General features: G+C 46.7%; 1 protein-coding gene across 17 annotated transcripts in view; it reads right to left on the bottom strand.

Annotated features, from left to right (window-relative positions):
• Positions 1 to 18,427, bottom strand: part of CACNA1D (calcium voltage-gated channel subunit alpha1 D) — a 319,765-nt gene that overhangs the window by 85,395 nt on the left and 215,943 nt on the right. For 9 of the 17 annotated variants that reach the window (XM_037740824.1, XM_037740618.1, XM_037739919.1 and 6 more), the window contains exons 10-16: positions 11,071 to 11,158; positions 10,748 to 10,807; positions 9,721 to 9,747; positions 5,943 to 6,103; positions 4,760 to 4,985; positions 4,420 to 4,627; positions 1,117 to 1,237 (exon numbers count right to left, since the gene is read on the bottom strand). In XM_037740824.1, coding sequence (XP_037596752.1) covers positions 1,117 to 1,237; positions 4,420 to 4,627; positions 4,760 to 4,985; positions 5,943 to 6,103; positions 9,721 to 9,747; positions 10,748 to 10,807; positions 11,071 to 11,158 — 891 coding nt within the window. The remainder of the gene's footprint in view (positions 1 to 1,116; positions 1,238 to 4,419; positions 4,628 to 4,759; positions 4,986 to 5,942; positions 6,104 to 9,720; positions 9,748 to 10,747; positions 10,808 to 11,070; positions 11,159 to 18,427) is intronic. The other 8 variants (XM_037743584.1, XM_037743321.1, XM_037741086.1 and 5 more) reach the window with 1 other exon arrangement.

The following is an 18,427-nucleotide window of genomic DNA, read 5'->3' on the forward strand; positions in this document are numbered from 1 at the left end:
AAAAAAAAAAAAAAAAAAATCCAGTAGATAGGAGAACCTACAGGTGGTAAGATACATGTGGATAAAATCTGAGGGGACCTCAGAGGTAGAAGAACCTTCTCTGGGTGGGAGACAGGGTAAGGGTGTCTCTGGTGGATGGGGCCTTAGAGCCAACTCAAGGGATTAGGAGGATGTATATGTGTTGATATGGGGTTTTCATAAAATACCTTATAGCACAAAGCACTGACCTTGTACTGAGGTTGCCACACTGAAGAAAATTCATCGATGAGCCAGACAAGATAAAGGAGAAAACACCTACAGAGATCTGGGCCCCCTTAGAAGAATCTAGATTAGGACCATTTAAAATGGAAGGGAGAAGACCCAGATGTAGTATCATGTGTGTATGCCGTTCATTCATCAAGCATTCACTAAAGCCTCTGTGTGCCAGGTCTGGTGCTAGGCATGGAGGACCTGGAGATAAAACACAGAGAACCAAAGGCTACAGGACCAGGAAGGGTCTGAATGAGGTAAATACAGATCCAAGGGCCAATGCCAGAAGTCTAGGATTAGAGAGTGCCTTTTGGCAGGAAAAAGGAGTGAAGTAAGTCAGAGAGAGGTTACGTAGCATGATTTTGCGACTAGCCAATAGACACTTGATCCCCAAAGATGGACAGATCAGCAAAGTGAAATCAGCCCAAGGGAGCACAGGTCAGTTCACAGAGATGGCTCCCATCAGTCACGGAGGCTCTTAGGAAGTCACAGTTGGACGCCCAAGCTCCCAAGAATGATAACATAAAGAACCACCTGGCCTTCCTCTCAGCCATCCCTCAGGACCTGTACAGGAGACATGAGGAAAAACTGAGTAACCTCTGGTACCAGTACATGTGCTGTCTCATGCTCCTTTCCTGGGCTTGCTTCTCTTAGCCAGAACACATTCTGCAAAGCCTCTCTGGAATTCTACTTATAGGACGCTGTCCCCCCACCACATGGAAGAAAAGCAGATATTGAGTTAATAAGTTAAAGGCATTCACCTCCCTGCCACAACGACTACCACCATCATCCCACAGAGAAATCCAGAGCAAGAAAAAGAAACACGTGACGAAGGCAACAAGGAAGCCAGGTCAGCTTGAAGGATACAGTTACCACAAATGAAGAGGATGATGAAGTAGATGCAGACGATCATTCCTGAAGAGGACGGGCCCCCATAAGCCATGATGCCGTCGTACATCACAGCGTTCCAATCTTCGCCTGTCAGGATCTGAGAAGCCAAACTAGTATTAGCCAGCAGGTGGATTCACAAATTGCAGTCACTCTCTTAGAGCCCCTCGGTGGCTGCCTAGATCTGGTTTAAGCTGCCTTTCACAGTCCAGTTTGCACAGAACAAATCCATTTGTTATCTCATGAAATTTTTAAAACATTGTTTTTTAATTACACAAATAGATGGTTAATTCTGTGAGTGAAAAAAAACAAACCTTATATTTAAGACTTAGGTGCTTTTTTTTGAGAAGCTGTCTCACTCTTGTCGCCCAGGCTGGCGTGCAGTGGCTCGATCTCGGCTCACTGCAACTTCAACCTCCCGGGTTCAAGTGATTCTCCTGCCCCAGCCTTTTGAGTAGCTGGGATTACAGGCATCCGCCACCACACCCATCTACTTTTTATATTTTTAGTAGAGATAGGGTTTCACCATGTTGGCCAGGCCGGCCTTGAACTCCTGACCTCAAGTGTTCCTCCCACCTCAGACTCCCACAGTGCTGGGATAACAGGTGAGAGCCACTGCGCCCGACCAAGATTTACGTGCTTTTTGATTACACCCCAGCCCAGTTTTATTCTCTTCCCCAGAAAGCATGCTCTTTGTCTCTCTGAACCTTCACCTACAGATTTAAACACGTTTATATACAAAGAAAACAAGCACTAGGTGTCTTCTCTGAGTTTTCAGACATAAAGGGTGTCATACTATGCAGTTTTCTGCAACTGGCTTGTTTTTTCATTCAACAACATACTCTGGAGACCCTCTGAGTCAGAAAGCGCATCTCATTCTTTTACCTGCTTTGTAACATTCCACATAGCCCAACAACTGTGGAAATGGAGAATTACATCTATGAAATTACAGAAGCAGGAAATTCTAAATGTCTCACATAAATTTACAAAACCACCTCAAGAGTAGATACCACCAATGACCTGAAATTTAATCTTCTCTACTGATATTTGATAATTCAATCCATGATAAAATAGAATCAGATGAATAAGAACAGTAATTAAAAAAATGCTATCTTCCAACGACAGGCAGAGCTCCTTTATCTTCAATCTAGACTAGATATTTTTAAAATTTAAACTGTTACGGATCACAACCAAACAAAAATGGGCAAATGAATTGAAAAGATCATGTAATTCACAGAAAAGGCACTATTGATGGCTCTGAGTCACATGGACAGACATTTAACTTCACTCCTGATAAGAGGAGTATCTGTTAAAAGTACAGTGAGACCTATCTGATGGGCAACCCAAAACATGCTCCCCACTGCAGAGAGAGGCAGTGAAGCAATGGGCAGTGTCTGCACTGCAGGTGGAGGATGAGCTAATTCAACCATAAGGAGAACACCTGGGCAAGGGTGGCAACGTTTAAAACGGACACACCCTCTAAAGCAGCAGTTCCACTTCTAGGAGTTTATCCCACAGACTGACAGCCAACACATGTGTCCTCTGATGCGTGTTCACTGTCACCTACTGGAGCCCTGTTTCTGTGGGCCAAGACTGGATAGAACTCAATACTTGTCAGCAAGGGACTCATCACATGAACAATGGCACATCTGTACCACCACTCGGATGCAGCATTTCAAAGGAGGGGCAGCCTTTTGTGAACCAAGCAGGAAGGCTCTTAAGGACATTTGAAGTGATAAAAGCAAGATGCAAAACAGCACGTGGAGTGAGCTCCTCTCTGTGGAAAGTCACCTATAGGTAGCTTAACTGAGTTGTAGCTATGAGAAAATGAAGATCTAAGAATTCACAAGAAACTGTTTAATGGTGGTTGCTTCCTAGAAGTGGAAATTCGTGACTGGCTGGGAAAATATTCATTTGTAACATTAGAATTTTGTGCCATATGCATACATTACCAAAAAAAAAAAAAAAAAAAAGACACCAGTCTCTCCGAAAGAAAAAATCTTTTAAAAAAGAATGACTCATTAGCAGCCAAAATTTAAGTATAATTCAAACAACAAAACTATGGCTTATAGCAGTAATTACATATACCTCAAAATGACCAAGTGGGAAAGAATTGTCCAGACCAATCCCTTTGGTTGCTGGATTTCTTCAGAAATGGGTAAGTGACTCATCCGTGGCAGGCAGCTGGGCATAGAAAGGGCTAGCACGGGGCCCAGCTGTCTGCTGCCTTTCCTCTCTGGCAGGGCTCTGCAGCTCACATCACACAGGAAAAGCAATGAGGACAGGTAGGTGTTTTAAACTTATCCATCAGACCCTGTCCAAGGAGGAGGGTTTCGAACACCCAGCTTAGAGTCAGGGGAGTGTGTGCTGCTCCTTGAGCAGCGGGGCCATCGGTGCCTCTCTGCAACCACCGCTCCCTTCTCAGCCACTGCCTGCAGCAGCCCCGCAGTACAGGCACCCTCAGACTCTGCATCCTCACTGAACCCCAGGAGGAGGACAGAAGCGGCCGACAGCTGTCACGTTCCTCCAACTACACACCACAGCATGGAGGCATGAGAATTCACTTCTCGGGTAATCTATTGTTACTAGGATGATAAACTGGCCTGCCGTCAAAAATTAGCAAAGAACAGAAGAATTTTAGAGTCTATTTCAAAGAAACCTCACAAAATCAATCAAAAAGTTTTCTGGGAGGTGTGTGTGTAAAAAAGGGTTTTTTGGTTTATTATTTTGTAATGTGGCTAGAAGTCTTTTTTTAAAAAAAAATTAAGGGCTAAGGGCTGGGCGCGGTGGCTTAAGCCTCTAATCCCAGCACTTTGGGAAGCTGAGGTGGGCGGTTCTTGAGGTCAGGAGATTGAAACCATTCTGGCTAACATGGTGAAACCCCGTCTGTACTTAAAAAAATATACAAAAAATTAGCCGGGTGTGGTGGCATGAGCCTATAATCCCAGCTACTCAGGAGGCTGAGGTGGGAGAATCGCTTGAACCCGGGTGGTGGAGGTTGCAGTGAGCTGAGATTGCGCCACCACTGTACCCCAGCCTAGGTGACAGAGTGAGACTCCATCTCAAAAAACAAAACAAAACATTAAATCACATAACGCAGATAGCTGGAGGATGATGCAGAACAAATAACTAAAATGGCACAAAATTTACCAGGCTATCATTAGGGCAGAGATGAACAAAAATGGAGTCCTTTTGTCTTTCTGAGTGTGTGTGCCCAAGAAGGCAGAGGAGTTTTAGCTGCTGCCCACAACGTGCTTTTCAGGACAAGGAGGGAAAACTCACCTGGAAGACTGTGAGGAGTGCTTGAGGGAAATTGTCAAAGGTGCTCCGCTTGGTTTGCGTTTCATCAAAATTAAACTTGCCGCCAAATAGCTGCATCCCAAGCAAGGAAAAGATGATAATGAAGAGAAAAAGCAGAAGCAACAGCGAAGCGATGGACTTCATGGAGTTTAACAAGGATGCCACTAAGTTGCTCAGAGAAGTCCAGTGCCTATAAGTCAAGATGAGGGTGTGAGCTCAGAACACCAATGCGGGACAGAGCAGAACAACACCTGCCCGGGGACGTGACTGGTCGCCGCCTCATGTTCATAAAACATTTCCAGGGGGACCCACGTTTCCTTACCTGGTCACTTTGAAGATTCTTAAGAGGCGCACACACCGAAACACAGAGATCCCCAGGGGAGACATGATCTCCAGTTCTACCAAGATGGTCTCAGTAATTCCACCACACACCACGAAGCAATCAAACCGGTTGAAAAGAGAGACGAAATATGCTTGGAGGCCCAAGCTGTACATTTTTACCAGCATCTCACAGGTGAACAGAGCCAAAAGGACTTTGTTGGCAATATCTGCAAAGACAAAGGGGCACCCATCCTCAGGGTCTCCTGCAAGACAGACTACTCTCGCCCCTCATGCCTCCCTCTCTATCAGGCCCCACAGGAAATACACCAATACCTTGTCTCTCTCTTCACTACCTCACCCAGGACAGAAACGTGGCCTTCGCATGCATAGTCTCTCCACCAGGCTCTGGTCCTGCTTCTGCCACTAGCTAGGTGTGTGACCCTGGAGAAGTTACTTGATTTCTCCAGGACTCAGTGTCACTGATGACAAAATGGGAAGGGGCAGCTCATCACTTAATCCCTGACAACTTCCAGCCCTAAAAGCCTACGATTCTGCCTTGACACCATCAGGTTATATATATTTTTTTCATTCAATCACACAAAAAAAGACCTGTCTGAATTTGTTTATGTCATCTTGATATCAGAAGCAGTCACCTATCAATGTCATTTCTAACAGCAAAAAATACTACCAAGCAGGATGGAGAGGTAGAAGGAAACAGGTTTGACTGGATGTAAGGAAGGACTTTTCAAAGACTCGAAACTGTCATACCCAGAATGGGCTGTCTCTGGGAATGAGAGTCTCACACTCCAGTGCTGGAGCATTCAAAGCAGGAGAACCGAAACCATTTGCCAGAAGTACTATAGAGGAAAGTGAGGCTTCCCGATGGGGGTGTGAGAAGGGATTATGAGGTCCCTTCAAACTCCAAGAATTCTTGGTCTTAGGTTGGCTCAGAGTTAGGACAATTAGACGCCTGGCATCAGGCAGCTCCAAGGTGCTTCACCATGCAGCATGGACAGCACCATCACTCTGATAGTTGCTGTGTCTATGGTAGCACCATCCAAGTTTGTCCTCACTAGAAATGTTCCAATACTTCATCATATGGCGATCAGATAAGACCAAATGGCAGTTGGACAGCCACAGAAATCCCCAGTTCAGAACAAAAAAGGAGTGGCCTCTGCTTGTACCTTGAATCTGTGTCAACCAATCTGGCTGATTGTAGTGCTCAGAGGAAATGGTTAAGGTGTTCAGAAACACCAGGACGATAACCAGCCAGTAAAACGTGACAGACTTCACGGCAGCCCTACATCTTCTGCGATTGAATCGGTTCCAGCGACGCCAGCGGCGGCTGAAAGATAAGCAAATGTTACTCCCTAGATGACAGATATAGCATCTGAGTAGCCAACAAATATGATTGGGAAATAATTTGCCTTTCATTCTGGAGGTCCAGATTGGGGTGAGAGTGCAGGAAAGAAAGATGAGAGCAAATGGCACAGAAATTAACAGACCTCATAATAAAAATTATGTTGGTCTTAAAATGCAACTTTTAAAAGTATAATCTTGACTTGATCATGCTATCAGTTTCCTTCCTTATGGCTTACAGATAATTCCAGAATCTGTCATATGCAGCCCTTAAGTGGGTTAGAAAATCTAGATATTCATAGATTCATGTGCAGATGCAAAACTGCACTTGCACACATACGTGGTTCCTATATCCACCATATGGGACGTGGATCTGCTCATGCATCAGTGCAGAGAGCTGCTTCGCTTATTATACACATCTCTTGCAGCATCTCAATCACCATACAGAATTTACCAGGCAGCAAAGTGCTACAAAGCTAGTTTTTTTTTTTTAAGGGAATATTCTAATCCTTTCTTAAATCTCTGAGGTTCCTCCAGAGCCTGGCAGAGTTGTCAAAGCTGAGTAGGACATGAGACTTCATACTGAGTCATCAGGTGCCCTTTCTAACTAGGGATGCTCAAAATATACCTTTAGGAGAAGAGCCAATATTGAATCGTGTTTTCATAAAAATAAAATGAGCTGAGCCAAACAGACAAGTAGCATGTCCTCCACCTACCTTCAGTTCCTGTCTGTGATTAGAGGACATGTTCTCTCCCTTAGCCTATCTGCTTCTGGAAAACCTTCCCTGCCACAGGGGGGTGATTTTGTAAAGTATGCCATGAGCAGCAGCTCAGCGACCCAGATCCCAGGAAAGGGCCAGCAGATTGGTGAAGTCAGTCCTCTCCAGGCTGTGCTGCCTCACTGACGACAATGGGGCACTTCCTCTGGGGGCCTGAGTCAAGAGGAATCTCCAGGCTGCCCAAGCTGCAGCGCTGGCTGACTCAGCTGTGTTGCTAGGCAGAAAAAAAAAAAATCTGCAACCCAGGAAGCGAGCAGAGAGTTGTGCCAATTCTTTACCAAAACCTGGATCACGCAAGGTGCATTTTATTACTGCTCTTCCTGTGCAGTTTCCAATGGAAAGAGCAGCTTCTAACATGTTGGGTAGCGTGGAAAAACTCTACTAAGGACACTAAAGACTATCCCACTCACAGCTAGGTTTCTCTTGGGATGCATTAACTCAGCACACACAAACTAAGTGGCCTGAAAAAGACCCAGGCCTGGTGGGTCTGCTGTATGCTGTGGTGACAAGGCACAAGTGTCTCTCAAACCCAGAAGCCTCACTGTCCCATCCCCTGGAATCCTGTAGCACTCCCCATCTTGCCCCTTCCTGGGCTTTTAGTGCCTAATGGCCCAGCCTGTTCTTTCATGAGACCAGAATTCCTGAGCACTGACTCTGTGCCAGGCACTGGGTGGATGAAGATGAAGAAGGCAAGAAGGCAAGGTTCCAGGGTCCCTGGTCCTGCAAAGCATACAGGGTTGTTGTAAATACTGACTGCAAATCCACACCAAGTGCTATTCTCAGGGTACAGGGTACAGGAGCAAAGAGAAGAGAGCCACAAATGCTCTTTGGAAGAGTCAGGGAAGTCTTCTCTGAAAAGTAGATATTTGGGCTGGGTCTTGATCCATGAGTAAGAGTTACTCAGGGGGCAGGGGGAAGGGCACTCCTCCCCAAGGAGACCACAGGGCGACAGGGACAGAGCAGGAAGAAACAGAGCGTGTGGCACTCTGAAACTAAGGCAGCCCAGGTTAGCTACAACATAGGCATACGGGAGGAAGGTCAAGGGATGAGGCTGAGGGTAGGCAGAGCCAGGTGATGGGGGCATTATGCCCACCTTGGCAACAGGAAGGCATTTTAATTGTTTGGTTTTGCTGGGTAGGGACAAGGTCTCACTATGTTACCCAGGCAAGTGATGAACTTCAGGGCTCAAGTGATCCTCCTGCTCGGCCTCCAAAAGTGCTGGCAATACAGGTGTGAGCTACTATGCCTGGCCTTTTTAAAGTCAGATTCACTGAGATATAATTTACATATGGTAAAATTTACACTTTTTAGGTATACACAATTGAGATGCAGAAAATTTCTATCATTCAAAGAGGTTCCCTCATGGCTCTCTGTAGTCAACCCACCATCCTCACCCCCTGCCCCAGACAGAGACTGATCTGCCCTGTCCCTATTGTTTTATTTGGAATGTCATATACGCAGAGTTGTACACTATGTAGCCTTTTGAGACTGGCTTCTTTCACTTAGCAAAGATGCTACCAAGATTCATCTGCATTGCTCCAAGTCTCAGTAGTTATTTCCTTGTTATTGCTAAGCAGTATTCCATCACATGGGTGAACCACAGCGTGTCTACCCATTCATACTTGATGGACATTTGCGTTATTTCCAGCTTGGGGTAAGTACGAATAAAACCGCTATAAACATTCATGTTAAAACTTTGTATGCAGGCATATATCTTCATTTCTCTTATACAAACACCTTAGAAGTGGGATGGCTGGGCCAAATATAAATACGGTAAATATATGTTTAAACTTTATGAGGAACTACCTATTTTTTTAATGGCTATGTCATCTGACAAGTCCACCAGCATTGTATGAAAGTTCCCACCAATCAGCATCCTTGGCGTTGTCAGATATTTAAAGCTGAGCCACTCTAACAGGTGTAGAGTGGTAACTGTGATTTTACCATGCGTTTTTGTAACAACTGATGGTCATTTCATGTGCTCATTTGCCATCCACATCCTTTCTCTGGTGAAATGCCTATTAAAATGTCTTGCCCATTTTTTAATTGGGTTTTTCTATTATTGACTCTCTTATTTATGTATTAATCTTTATACAGACAGGATACCAGTCCTTTATCAAATATGCTTTGCAAATATTTCTAAGTGAAGTTTTCCTTTTTATTTTCTTTTGAAGAACAGAAGTTTAATTTTCATGAAGACCAATGTATCTGTTTTTTTCTGTTACAGAAAGTATACTGGGTGTTGTATCTTAAGAAACCTTTGCCTAACTCAAGGTCACAAACACTTCCTCCTATGTTTTCTTCTAGAATGTTCATGATTTTGTATTTTATCTTTAGGTCCTTGTCTATTTTAAGTCAATGTTTATATACAGTAGGAAAATGTTTTTGTTGAAAAATGGCACTCCGATGGAAAGGTACACAAATCACAGGTATATGGTTCAATGAGTTGTATCAGCTGAGCATGTAACCTGCATGCACATCAAACAATGTGAGTACCTTGGGAGACTTCTTGAACTCCCTTTCTCTGGAATGCTTCCGAGCAGCAGCTCTCTTAGGGAAATGACTCAAGAGAACAAGGAGGATTAATGGGGAGGCAAAAACCTTTACTGGGTCTTGTTGGTTTTGTTTTGAGGGAGATCTTTAGCACCTATTACACTGTCCCCTAAGGCAGGCTCACAGGATTCAACTGACTGACTGCAATTCAGTACCAATGTTATAACCCATAGAGGAAAACTCAAGTCCAGAGCAATTCTATGTAAAATTCAGAAGTGAGAACATACAAAGGCAACACACAGGCTAGCAAAGAAAGAAAGAAGATACTGACCTGAGTTTGGATTTTGAGATGGCTTGACTGAAAGAAAGACAAAAAGTGTTAAGACTCTGGTTCTGAAGGTTTAAGCACCTGCTCCCCATCATTGCAGCTGGGCTATCATAAAAGCCATGCATACAGGCCCCTGGTTACCACAGCAGGCCGGCGGGGGCAAGGCCAGAGCAGAAGCCTGGGTGCTGCCAGGGCCACAGGAGCAGGCTGAGCACCCTCAAAGCCCAGGTCGGGGAAGACTCAACCAGATTCCCTGCAGTCCCTGGTAGCAGGCAGCGATGCAGGGGCCAAAATGAAGGTGGCAGAGTGTCTCCTGCCACTCATCTTGACAGCAGCATTTGCTTCTACTACTGCAGAAGGAGCACTGCACGAGGAGTCCCAGCACTGCCATTCTCCCACTGGGTGAGTATGGGAAAGCGGCATGTCTTCTTGGGCCTCAGCGTTCTCATCCATAAGATGGGGATGACAAACCCATTCTCTGACTGCTTCATGGTGTCTCAGAGAGGGCAGAGCAAGAGAATGGAGGCAAAATCACTACACAAATGGCTGCATATTCTGCCCATAACACATCATTTTTATGAAACTCTGCCAAGAGAAAGGTTGAGTTCTCTTAAAAATGACACCCGTACTTTACAGAGATAAGACCTGAAGGATATCAGCAAGAAGCAAACAAAACCAAGCCACACAGGGCTCCCCATGGCAGGCAGTGCCCAGCACATTCTGCACTGCTGGTGCCCCCAGACCCCGCCAGCGACTGCAGCCCAAATCATCTACAGAAAAGCCAGTGAGTGTTAATGCAATGGCGCCTTCCATCATGAGGAGAGGCTGGTGCAGGGCTCCAGGGAAAAAGTGCCAGGCACGGAGAAGGCAGGGCCTCGTCATCCAACCGCCAGGCCTGAGGTTAGGAAGGTCCCATGAGCAAAGGAAAACTTAAATATGTAGCACATTCTAGTCAGCAACTCTGCCACATAAGCTCTTCTTCAAAAGCACAAATGCCAAACCCAGGCTGGAAGGAGAATCAGGCCTTTACCCCCACCGCCGACACCCAGAGGGCCCCGCCTTGGTCGCGCCTCTCCGTCTCCACCAGCACCTAATGGACACAGCAGGCGGCCGGGTTAACCACCACACTCTTCACGGGCTCTACTTACAAGAAGAGGCATGTGAAATGCCAGTTGTCGGGGGGGGATAGCCCTCGCATTGGAGGAAGCATGCCGTGGGGTACGAGGAGGCTTCCTCCCTGCCACACTCAAGGCGATGGCCCCGGGACTCTGCCGCAGCCTGGGCTGTCTTCCTCGCCACCTGCTTCTCTGAGACAACAGGAGGGGAGGGAGGGCGAGTGCTCCCCACACTCACCAGAGACTTCCACAGCAGCCTCGCGTCTCGGCTTCGCCGCTTACGTTCTCTGTGTTCACAGACTCAGTCTCGCTGGTGGGCATGCTAGCTGTGGGGGGAAGACGGGCTTCAGAGAGCATACAGGGCACGCTGCACACCAAGGAGCAGGCCAGGCGGGAGCTCTGCCACCAGGCAGACCTCAGGAACCTGGGAGGAAGGCGACTAGGGCCTTCAGGGGCTCGGCTGGGTTATGGGAATGCCAGGGAGCCAGGCATCTCCACCGCAGGTGAGCCTCTGCACCAATGGCCTGTAGGGAAAGCAGAGAGTCCCCCTCCAGGAGGAAATTCTATCCACTCAGACATTTCCCAAGAAAGGAAGCCAAGGGACCAAAGCGAATCCCGTGGCTGGGTCTGGCACCAGTTTATCCTCCTCATCTCTGGGATCACACTGAGAAGCCACCAAAATGTACTTTACGGGTACATCTTTGCTTGCCCCAAAAGGTGCACAAAGAATATCTGTGAATAACCCTAACATTTCATGAGTCAATCATCTTAAATATGCTCAAGGAGAAGAGCTATTGTGAACAGGGAAGGCAGTGTATGAAGGTACCATGCATAACGTTTTTTAAATAACTATTTTTTTTGCATCGTACTGATGCTGAAGTTCTGCTGAGCTTGTGAAGCTAATACGCAGAAAGTGCTTACCCAGTAGGCTGGCACTAGAGTGCCAAGGAACTACACAGTCTTACTGGTGGGAGAAGGTTTTTGTCAACCCGTGAGCAGAGAGCAAGGTTGACTCTGGTCCCAGTGTGACTGGGGTCTCTGGGCCCGACCCACTTCTCCATGGCAGGGTCATGAGTGGAAGTAGAGAAAATGTGGAAACGCACCCACTAGCGTGTGGAGGTCCAGGGGCCACCCACGGCCACCATCTGGTGCATGAGTGTCTTTTATCATCCACTTAATTCAACCCCATAAACATCACGAACACATGCTGGAGAGGGTGTGGGCACAAAGAGGACACCCAGCACTGCACCACCAGGGGCAGGGGTGACAAGCAGGCAGCCTCCACCTCACTTCCATCAGCTGTGAAAAGAGCTACCTCAGGGGTCTGTGCAGGACATTTTGGAGTGAAGAATGACTAATTCTGCTGGGGGGCAGAGGTAAGAGAGGAAGCCACCAAAGAGAATGCACGTATACTTCCTCTTTCCTGAGGCATGGCTTTGAACCCTAGTGACTGTTTTTATAGACCTTACGGCATCACGGGTCAGTAAAGCTTGACCCGTGGACTCTGCCCATGTGGGTCCCCTTAGCAAGGATGGCTCAAGTTTCATCTGCAAATACAGGAAGTGGGCAGGAAGCTCTATGGTGAAGATCCCAAGGCCCAGCCCAGGCTCAGAGGAAAGGAGCTGGATCAGGCAGCTCTGCACAGGGGGCTGTGTCCTGCCTGCCTTCCTCATGCCAGACTCCATGAAGATAATGGCAGGGATAGAGGTGGAACCTCTATCCTCAAAAAACTTAGAAGTAAGTTTTTTGAAAATACCAAAGAAGATCCCTGATCTGTTCCTCTTGTGAGCACCCAAGGAACTGAGCCTGCCTGCACAGGAGCCTCCACAGCCATGCCCAGGAACACTGAGGCAAAGGTGTCAAAAGTAAAGACCAAGTGAGTAAAATTACAGACTCATATTACATCGCTGGTACTCTCACAGAGTAATTTTCTTTTTTCCTAAGTCAAAAGAAACCAATTGCAAACCTTGACTTACTTTTTCATTATTTCATGCAAGAACAAACAAAAACTGGACAAAAACAACAAAAAATCCTGAATCTAATCATAGAAAAACCTTAAAAAAAAAAAACCTCCATCAACACACACAGACACACAAGAAGCTGTTCATGCAATTCTCCTCAACTGTTCTTCACTCTGATTCAGCAGAAAGACAAGGAGATTGTAAAGTCCAACAAAGAAAATCACAGTGGGAGACCCTTTTCACATCGGACCAGGAGTCGGCGCTGTGCAGCATCTTCCTTGGTGGTTACTGCAGCGACCGATGGGACCAGGAGTTGAGGGCAGTACAACGCGGGCAGCCCACAGGCTGGTTCTGTCTTCTGAGTCTCCTGGGCAATGGGCCACCTCTCTCGAGCCTTCACTTTCCTGTCTCTAAAATGGTGGTGTGAACTTCACGATCTTGGGGATCGTTTCCATCTTTAATAGTTTGCTATCTCATAGTTGCACTATTAATCATGTTGGAACATCAGTCATTATTTCCAAAAGAACAAGCTTCTGAACAGACTAAGTCTTTGTGGTTTTTTAATCTTGGAGTCATGTCTCATGCAGATATCGGTACAGTTGCAGCAGTTCAATCCTAAAGCTTCATTTTAGAAACAATCTGATTGAAACAGATATATTACATATTTCCTATGGGAATGGAGTCATCAGTTAGCATTTCTGGCTCTGTGCCAACTATTAGTGTATGAAATGTTCTAGTTGCTTCCTAGACTAACCGCGGGGAAAAACAAGAAATAAAACCGAACTCCCCAAAAGGCAAGAAAAAGGGGAAGATAGTCTCACAGCACTGTGCCAGGGATCCACTAAGGGTGAGGCAGGGTCCTCCTGCTCTCTGAGCTGACTCCATCCTTCAGCTGGGTTGGGATGATGGCTGAGAGCAGATGCACAGGTTCTAAGGTTCTAAGTTTCACCCCACGTTTGTGACCTGACTTCTGTACACCTCTCCATTTCCTCATCTGTAAAAGGTAAGAATGACATGAGGCATGCAGAGTGCTGGGTCCCCAGGGCTGGATGATCCATGAGGCACACACATGTTAACTCCATCACCTCAGAAAAGCTCTCCTGGAGCTCCCCAGAAGCAAAGCAACCAATCCAGGGTCACTTTGCCCTGGCCACTTTCATCATTGCACAGACGTGTCTAGTGTGAGCAATCTTCCATACCTCTGAATCAGCTTTGGCCATCACTGTTGGTTTACATCTTCTCTGTCTTAAACTGAGTTATTGTCTAACTTTGCCATTGGAGGCATAGCAACTTCTCCTGTCATTGTTGTTTGATGCATGAAGAGCCACAGGCACATAAGAAATAAATATAGCCCAGAAAGATGCCGCCAGGGCTGAGGAGGAGGGGAGGCAGATGGAGAAGGAAGAGGACAGCGCCTGTGCTAGAAATTGGGGACCTCATTTTTGTCCTGGAAACAGACCTTGACCCAGCCCCTAAATCTGCGTGGAGAAAACACGCTCTGACAGGGCACTGGCAGCCTGTCTTCTCCAGCCACGTACCGCCTATCGCGGACAGAGAGCATTCCCTTTTTCAAAAGTATTTGAAAAGATCAGGCTCAGTGGGTATAACAAAGACCTCATTTATTAAAATTAAAACATTTTAGCCTTCATTTCCACTAGGCATTCTTTTTATAATGTTAATAAATTGATATGACTTTCCCTTCCTTTAGCCCCAATAGGATCTCATCTATGTTTTTAAAAATAAGGACAGAAGAATCATAGAACGTTAGAACCAGAAGGGGTTTCTGAGAGAGTACACAAGCGAACTTGGATTTCTCAGAGGAGAGAACTGGCCAGCTTGCCTTGGGGCATACAGCTGAGACTGAGAACTCTCTCCTGACTTCCACTCACCATTCAAGTATGTACTGTGGTTTCAGTACATACTGAAATATACTGGTATACATTTTGGTGTTATATACTTAAAAATCCACAAATCAAAAAGTTCCAAAAAGCCAAACAAGTCTATTACCTACCAGTGCTGGTTTACTATTCTGATGATCTTTATTAACTGCTCAAAATCTGACATACAATGAAATCACTTCCAGGATATCAGCCCAGTGATCGAGGATAGTACAAAAATCAAGCTGCACTGGTGGCGATTGGGCTTTTATAAAACTCCAAACACAAAGAGTCATAAAAACTCATGTAGGTAAAGTCATGGGCTAATCACTGGACTATGTGGGCTTCCTCCAGCTGGCTTCCATGGCACTGTGGTTGGCCCATTTAGGTGATGGCCTTGTCCCCTTCAGCAGGGACTGTGTTAATTGCTGACAAAGGGCGAGGCCTTATCAGGGGAACAGGCAGACCCTTCAGACCTCCCCACATCGCCAACAAGTGCCAGTCCCCTACTTAGAAATAAGCGCCGGGGGCCGTCTACACATAGACAGGCTGTGAAGCCTCTTCCCCGACATATGCCAGGAAACTGCAATGTTAGCGCTTTGTTAGAGAAGTTTATTTTTTATATAAATGTAAAAACTACTTCAGTGAATCTGGGAAATAGTCAAGCATTAGGAAAGCCTGTGACCTGTGATGGGATGCTGGCCCTGCAATTTGCCTGCTGAAAATCCGGGGAAGCTCAAGGCCTATATTTTACAATCTATTCCAGGCTTTGGGATCTCTGGGAAGTGCTCCAGGGCAGACTCTTAGACTTAGAGTGTGGTGCACTGATATGTGGCGCTGGGTGCCACTGGGGGTGAGGGGATGGTGGCAGACAGCAGCCTGCACATCCCAGACTTAAGTTTCTAAGGCCTTTGCAGCATGAGCAGCTGGGCCAGGCCCCTACTCGGAGCACTGTCTGTGGATGTGGGTCATGGTGCTTCTCTTTAAGATCTTGTACTGGGCCTGGATGCCATCACAGGCAATGCCACACACACAGTAAATGAGGGAAATACGCTGCTTCTCAGCACAGCACAACTAGCATTTTCACCAAGGTATAGAAATGTATCCATCTACTCTCATGTTGAAGGACAACATTCATCTCAACCAAATGTGTCAGGCTTGTGAATCTGGAGGCAAATCTCTCTCTCTCTCTCTCTCTCACACACACACACACACACACACACACACACACACACCACAGTGAATGAGTCTATGTGTGGGTCTAAGCAGGCAGCCTCAAAATTATGTTCACCATTAACAGGTATAGCAAAATCTCAGACTGACTTTCAGTGATGGAGGCTGATGAGGTCAAAAATGATGGAAGAAATGCTAGGAAAGTCTTGTTCTTATCATCAGGTGACCAGGGGACACGTGCCTCTTTTCCCCTGCACTTGGTTACCCGATCCGTAAGATGAGCTGTAGGACAATATCAACTCTAAGATCCATTTACCTCTGACCTGCTATAACTGCAGGAAGGCAGAAACGCCCACATGTTGACTGGTTTTACTACCAGCAACCGGGGCTTTCCCTTCCACTCCCCCAGCTCTGCAAGGAGGGAAGGGCACAAGAAGTACTGTGAGCTCCTGGCCACCACCCTCAGGAGGGGAGCCAGGCATCCAGCCAGAGGCCTGCCTGGGAGAACTGAGTCCAAATGCCCGGCATGAAGAATATCCCAGAGAATGGGGTGCAGCACAGGAAGCAGTAGCTCCCCAAGGGCCTCAGAGCATCACAAGAGAGCCCCAGTCCTCCAGTCAAGGCCCCTCAAAGAGAAGGCTTGCCACACATCAAACTGAGCCCAGAGCCCCCCAGTCTCTTTCTAGAACCTGTCCCATTAGCAGCCTCATTCACAGATGTCTTACTCCTCTGTTCTCCACAGGACAGGCTTTCTTGCACACTCAGAAATTTCTTTTAGCATTTCCTTCCACCTCCAAGCAGCCCAAAGCTTCTCATTCTTTTGAAAGGAAGGGGTAGTGGGTGAGGCTGAATAACTGAGAAGTGGCTAAGTTGCGGCTGCCTTCCTAGGGGACAGGGTACCTGACACCCAGATCTCATGTTTTCATCTTATTTTCATGACAAACATGAGCGGTACCATGACGTACAGGCCTGTCAAATCCAAAAGAAGCCCACACACCCCCTGGAGGCACATGCACATGCTAGTAGTGACACATTAGGCCAACCCAGGGTAACAGCCTCTCGCTGCTGTAAAGGAGCCAGGCTCTTCTTGGAGAATGTGGGTCAAGGCCAGACCAAGGTTTCCACATGTCAAGCAAGAATTATGCCCAGACAATAACTATCTCCGCATATGCAGGGACAGGGGCAGCCCAGCATCCACCCAAGGCTCCTGCCCCACCTGGTGCCAGCAGGGTCAGGGGTCCTTCCCGAGTCCCCAGGTATTTCAGTCAATAAAAAACCATTCCCACTCAAAATAAGGTACCTTAAATATGTCAGCCTGCTTCCTCTCCCTGCAGATCTCAGAAAGACATTGGAGAAGCCATAAGAATCGTAGACAATCACAAGGCCCAAGCCTGCATTCTGGAAGGCAGACCTATGGTGGGTGTTTTCTCTTTTGGGGACAGAAATCATTTATCTCCTTTTGGTAATCCCTCCAGAGCTATATCCCTACGTCAGTCTTTAAAGACATTTTTTCTTATGTCCATGACACTATTTCCTGCTTAGCTGAAGGCCATTCTTCTTCTTAACGCTTTCAGGCACTGCATCAAGCCCCAGCTCCTGTTCATAAACCTTCTGTGAACACTACAGCTAAAAAAGGCAGCTCCAACTCTGCCCCTAACTAATTGTCCAACCTCAGGCAAGTTCCGCCTCCTCCTTCCCTTCCTCTGGGGGCCACAACGTGCTGAATGACAAGGGCTTACATCTAATCATCTCTTAATTCCTTCACTTTTAGGCCTTCTGATGAGACCTAGACTCAAACATTATAACCCTCTTCAGATATCCATGGGTTGTTCCCGTCTATGTCCCATAACCGCGGAGCTCAGCATTCCCACGGGGGCAGAGGCCACTTCAAAGAAAACAGTACTGTGTGTCCCCTCTGTTCCCTTAGTGGCTGACTTCACGTCTCTGCAGTCTGAATCTTCTTCAACAGGCTTCCACCAGACTCAGGTGACCAGGGCTGATCCTGGTGGTAGAACTAGGTTGACTGTGCTGCTGTCGACTGCCATGACTTGAGCAGAGCAAGGCAGCGAGCCAGCTGCTCACCTAACTGCCTGCCTGGGGCCTGGCCTGACAGCTGCTCCAGGGATTCTGAGGAAGAGCACGTTTAGCATTATTGTAGGACGTAGCTGGAAATGTCACTTTCCCACAGGAGCCCACTCTCAATTTCAAGGGCAAGTGGCCCCAAATCTTTGCATCCCTGAAGTCTATCTTTATTTATTTTTATTTTTTAAGAGACAGAGATCTCACTCTGTTACCCAGGCTGGAGTGGAATGGTACAATATCACTGACTGTAGCGTCGAACTCCTGGGCTTATACAATCCTCCTGCCTCAGCCTCCCAAGTAGCTGGGGACTATAGGCATGCACCACCACACTTGTTTTTTTTTAATAATTTTTTTTTTTTTTTTTTGCAGAGAGAGGGTCTCACTTTGTTGCCCAGCCTAGTCTCAAACTTCTGGCTTCAAGTGATCTTCCAGCCTCAGCCTCCCAAAGTGCTGAAATTACAGGTGTGAGCCACTGCATCCAGCTCATTTCATTCTTAAAGCT

This window comes from Cebus imitator, unplaced genomic scaffold, assembly GCF_001604975.1.
Source record: "Cebus imitator isolate Cc_AM_T3 unplaced genomic scaffold, Cebus_imitator-1.0 Scaffold0, whole genome shotgun sequence".
In the NCBI taxonomy this organism is placed as follows: domain Eukaryota; kingdom Metazoa; phylum Chordata; class Mammalia; order Primates; family Cebidae; genus Cebus; species Cebus imitator.